A 5564-nucleotide genomic window follows, 5' to 3' on the forward strand; every position below is an offset into this window, starting at 1 on the left:
CACAAGGCAGACATACACAGGTAATGCAGGGTAAATTAAACGAGAGCCTGTACAATGAATATGATTAAAAACTGTGTAATATCAGCTCAACAAGAAAACCACTTGAAAGAAAGCAGGGGATCTGGCAGTGTGAATATATGCTAATTATAGAATGGATACTTGGCTGACGTTAGTAAGAATGTGCAATGTGTAATTTTAATGTGTCAGATAAGTACAATAGGCTGTTTTCTATGTTTAAGAGACCCTGACACTTGGGTCTCCAGGCTGTCTCCCCAAGTTATTCCCTAGTGTGCTTCACAACACTAAGAATGTGTAACTGGATCATTCTCTTAGCCCTCTTGCGTTGCTAAGTGTGAGATCCTCTGTTCAGAATTGGATTAGCTATCAATGAGTGATGCACAGATGCTATGACAGACCCACAGTCCTTCCACTTCTGCCCTCCTACTGCTGACCTGTGAGCGCAGATGTACTGTTCTATAAGATGCTTTAGAGAGCTCAGGCTTAGCCAGTTGCTGCACCCACAGAAAGGCAGAGGGAAGGGCTGAAAGTCTGTGGTGACAAAGCTGGGCTGCTGAGGGGCTGATTTTCAGTTCTGTCACAGAAATCCCAGGGCCATTTGCAGTCCTTCAGGCAACTGCCCATTTGTAATAGGCTGACAAACTTGTCTTGTGCGTCACATCTGTTCAGGCTGCAGAATTCTTGGAGCAGGGTTCATTTCCTATGGAGAAAACTGCAGCGACTCGGCACGGACTCAGATGTGAACGATCCAAATCGTTTATTACAAGTTCTCACATCCCTTATATACCTTCACAAGTTGTTATTTTCTAACTTTCCCATCCGCCCTTACAACTTTCCCAAACATCTTACATGTCAACAAAGCATTCTACAAAACACTTTTCAACTGTCCATGCAGGCACATAACCAATCAGAGCTGTGAGACTCTTCTTCTCCTTGCAGAGGTGTCCTTGGTTCCCATGCTGTTTATCTTGCTCCACAGCTGCTGCTCTGAACAGCTTTTCTTGTATTCCCACAATTCCCCCTTTTTTGTTTATTGACAAGCTACTACCATACTATAAAATAATAACACTAATTATATTAATAACATAATCATTATAACTCAATCAAGGCCTCGATTGACAATACTCTAAAAGTGAAAAAAGAGACAAGTCAAATACAACATAACAACATTACTGTTAAACCCACTAAAAAGAACAAACATGTTTGTACTGCAACCTAAGTTTCTGCAACCTGAAAATAAATCCATGAGGGTCCCATTGTGTTAATCCGTAACTGATCAGGAAAAGGCTTCAATTTTTATATACTCTGATATATTGATTTTTAATGACCACTAAAATTTGTGCAGTAAATGCTTTTAAGATGTTCATAACCATGCTCTACCAACTGAGTTATCTGGGCTAATAATTGATTAATGATCGCACAATTTAATGGAATAGCATGTCAAATAGAACCAATTTTAGAGGACAAATGTACTAGAGTATCACTAAGGGCATTATTACTTATTGACCCTTGAGAAACAGCAAGCCATGTTGGTGGTGGATGTGACAGGTAGTGCCAGCAGGGCGTCCCCTGCTTCAAGGTGCACCTTTCCTCTCTCACCCATCACAGATTCTCTCCTGCATTCAGGGTCTGAAGGATTTCTTCCAGTTGTACACCACATCCGCATGGCCAGTGCGTGATATAGAGCCCAAGTGGAACACCTGCTTGGAAAACAGAATAAACCATCAAATTTAGTTCTATTAGCGTGCACTTTTGTCTAAAACGATGCATGGTTATATTTTCAGATCCCAATTAATTGGATGTAAAAGAGGTATCCGTTCTATGATACAGGGTCATCTCTTTGCCTGGGATTCCTTTCCAGGTTTTGTCTTTGCAAATTAAGAAAAGCTAATTAATAGGCTAATAACATCATAACCAAACAGTACTAAAACATTAAAAGAGCTATTCCTGTAGATTCTAGCATTGATTAGATCAAATCCTGTTTAATACACATCTGATCTATTACTAAAATAGAAGAAGCACACAACATCCTAGCTAATGCCTTAAACTCTAAATCTTGAGACTGCATTCACCTGTATGTGCTGTGGAAAATACGTAAGAAGAATGAGTATCTATTGTTACATGTGCATATTTTAGACGGCCAAATTCAGGAACGTGAGTGACATCTGTCTGACACAGTTGAAGAGGTGCTGTGCCACATGGATTTGTCCGAGTCTGAGGCAAAGAGCTATCAGTCAAATTATGTAGCTGATATTCAGTCATAAACACGGTGTATTGCATAGGAGAGAGGATCATTCTTAACACAGTTTTCCAATCGTGAGGGGCCATAGCGTAACTGTCACTGTTTGTAACCAAAAGATTGTATGTAAAGGCTGACTGAACTCCGAATGTTCTCACTGACTCCCTTAGCTCCTTCACTGCCTCATAAGGCAGAGATTCCAAACGGGGGACCTGATTAGGAAAGGTCTGCAACGTGTCAGCATCACCTCTTAATATTGTTTCTTTTTTGCATTGCTCTAAGACATCACAGTACGCTGTAGGGAAATCTGTCATTCCTGCTTCCTTCAAAGTATCATCAGGAGGAAATGCGTCCGATTCTCTTTCTGGATCTTCTTGACCGGGGTCACAACGATCCCCTGGTTTCGATCCGTCCGTGTCTTTAACCACGTTACACGCCGGCTGCACAGACGCAGCAGCGCATGACGTGGGGGGGGAGGAGGGCAGAAGCGGCGCGACGAGCGTCGTAGGCGGAGCGAAGGGCGAGGGCGCCGTAGAGGGCGGCAACGCGGCGAACGTCGGGGGAGGAGCGAACGGCGGGAGCGCGAAGGGGGGTGGCCGCGGCCCCTCGTCTCCCCGAATCGGGGAGGGGTCGGAGCCGCCAGTCGGATCCGGGCACGGGCCGCTTCCCGCAGCGAGAGGCAGCGGCGGGGTTGGGACGGAGGGCGGCAGGGAATGGTCGGAATAAATTCTTTCCCGTCGTGATTGCTTAATCCCTTCCATTATCCGGCTCCAAACGGGCAACAGCTTAGCAGCCTTTCTGTCTTTAGCGAGAGAAGCCTCATAGAGTTTTGAGCCGATTTTGTCCCAAAGTTCTCCATCGAGAGAGAACTCAGTTTTTGGAAATTCGGGGACATTTTTGCTTATCCATTTAAGAAGAGTAGCTAATGCTTTAGTAGACACAGTCTTATCCTGATACGGTAACACTGACCGCAATACTTCGAGATTTACTTTCTGCTCCTTCGTTAGTGAGCTCCCCATAGTTCCCGACTGCTCACCTTCTGTCCTGCAGAACGGTGCGGGTGCGCGCGAAACAGTCTCTCCGAAGTTCAGTCGGGCGACGCTGCCGGACCGGGCTCGCTCAGCCGCGGGTTGATTTGCCCCACGTTGGGCGCCATTTGCAGCGACTTGGCACGGAATCAGATGTGAACGATCCAAATCGTTTATTACAAGTTCTCACATCCCTTATATACCTTCACAAGTTGTTATTTTCTAACTTTCCCATCCGCCCTTACAACTTTCCCAAACATCTTACATGTCAACAAAGCATTCTACAAAACACTTTTCAACTGTCCATGCAGGCACATAACCAATCAGAGCTGTGAGACTCTTCTTCTCCTTGCAGAGGTGTCCTTGGTTCCCATGCTGTTTATCTTGCTCCACAGCTGCTGCTCTGAACAGCTTTTCTTGTATTCCCACAGAAAACCTCACTCTGTTTGGGTCTCTCCCTTTCTACAAAGAAAGGAAAATGACAGCAATCAAACTGATAAACACAAACATAGGACATTGCTTAGTTAAGATGTGTTTAACAGTCAACAGCAGTGTAACACTTATTCCTCAGGCAAAGAAAATAAGAAAACGAGCCATCTGGGCTTGTCTCTTCCCAGTTTTGAATGAGGCAACAGCATTAATCTTTTATTCCCTCCATTTTGGGCCTGGTAATCTTGGAGTTCTGAGAGATGTGGTTTTTGGTGAATAGATGTGGCCTTCAGTATTCTCCTTTTACTCCAAAGTCTGAATCTCTGCATTCCCCCATATCACATTAATGCTTTCTTTCCCCCTCCCCCCTCCCAATAAATAAATAAATAAATAAAAACAAAAATTAATAATAATAAAAAAGCAAGCTCTCAGCTTATGAAGAAATAGCTGACAACAACCTTCTGGACAAAGCATTTTTATGGAGTACAGTTCATATTTATAGGGAAAAAAGATCCAGAACTTTGTGCTCTGTAGTCTCCCAGTACCATATCCCACACATGCTAACACACCCTTAGGACAAAGATTACAACTGGAAATAATGATGTGGCAGTTATCCTCCACCCTGATAAAACTTCATCCATTGATGAAAAAGGTGTGTTCCACAAACTAGTGCTCATGCCATGTGGTTCTTATCAGTGGGAGAAAGTAAGGGGGAAAGCTAGAAGGTACTGTTCACATTAAGGAAATACAAGAGAAGATTTTTTTGTTTTCCTGCACAGATGTTGCCTTGCTTAAGCTTTATTCTGCTATGGAGGAAATGCATACACTTTTCTTCCTCATTTTCCCTTGCCAACAGAGGGAAAAGTCTGACAAGAAGAGTTATTGTCACCTTCCTCATCCTTACTACTTGCTGACACTGGAGAAGAAAATCCTCTGGGGACTACATGGCTTTGTTTCTTGGCTGTCTACTGTGCAGTTGTCCCTTCTCTTCACTTTCTCATTTCCTTAAGGTAACATCAAGCTGATGTGTGCAGCCCACCAATAAAAGTCTGTGGAAGTAAGCCTTTCTCAGGAGGTGCTGTGCTACTGTCCTCACTCATTTGCAAAGTTCCCTCTCCATTCTTTAGCATAATCTCCAGGTGGGAATGGCAGGAGGCAGTTACAGAAGGAACTGCCAGACCCCAAAGCAGAGCTGGTGCAGGAGGGTACCACACAGCCATGACTTCAGGTTGGGAACTCAGAAGACCATCATACTTGAGCAAGGAAGAGTCCCTTTAAATAATGAGATGTGCAGAAACACCAATGAGTAGAGAAATAAAAAATCTAGCCTTTTCAGTTTATCATATTGGCTTATAAGTTGTGAGAAATCTATGCTAGTTCTTTGAGAGGGACAGATTTTGTTTCTCTACTTTTCAGCTTACATTTGCACCACTGAGTTACTGATGGAAAAGGAATGTTACCTATAACAAAGATAAGCTTTATCTACTGATTGCTTTAAATAAACCCTCATTCCTTTCAGCTTTCACAGCTTGTAGTCTGTTAATCCCGTCAATCATTGACTTTAAATGTAGGAAATATGTAGTAAATGCATGTCAAGCTCTCTCAGTGTGTGTCAGAGAATCCAGCCACGAGCCTAAGAACAAGTAGGGGCCCTAGCCTTAAAAGAAACTGGGGGTGGGGAGTCAAACCACATTTGGGCCACCACCACAATAAATAAAATCCAGGCAAAATATGGGTGAACCATGGGCTGACAGATCAGCCTCAAAGGGTTAAAGTAAAGGGGTCAGCCAGGTTGGATGGCCCTGTTCTAACCTGACCTGCTGGGTAGCAGCGCTCCCATGGCAGGGGTT

General features: G+C 43.7%; 1 protein-coding gene across 1 annotated transcript; it reads right to left on the reverse strand.

The window, feature by feature from the left end:
* Positions 1-758: 758 nt before the first annotated feature.
* Positions 759-5311, reverse strand: LOC146755033 (uncharacterized). The gene is made up of 2 exons (XM_085526356.1): positions 2091-5311; positions 759-1718 (listed from the first exon to the last, which is right to left on the reverse strand). Exons 1-2 carry the CDS (start codon positions 3274-3276, stop codon positions 1621-1623), a joined length of 1284 nt encoding a protein of 427 aa, XP_085382482.1. The 5' UTR covers positions 3277-5311; the 3' UTR covers positions 759-1620.
* Between the last annotated feature and the right edge of the window lie 253 nt (positions 5312-5564).

This window comes from Coturnix japonica, chromosome 36, assembly GCF_054131305.1.
Source record: "Coturnix japonica strain WE chromosome 36, WE-NBRP24, whole genome shotgun sequence".
Taxonomy (NCBI): Eukaryota; Metazoa; Chordata; class Aves; order Galliformes; family Phasianidae; genus Coturnix; species Coturnix japonica.

Coding starts and splice junctions, on each gene's coding strand:
- LOC146755033 (XM_085526356.1), bottom strand. CDS start 3,276: ATGGGGAGCTCACTAACGAAGGAGCAGAAAGTAAATCTCGAAGTATTG. Junction 1,719..2,090: donor ATTTTCCACAGCACATACAG/GTGAATGCAGTC, acceptor TTTTCCAAGCAG/GTGTTCCACTTGGGCTCTAT.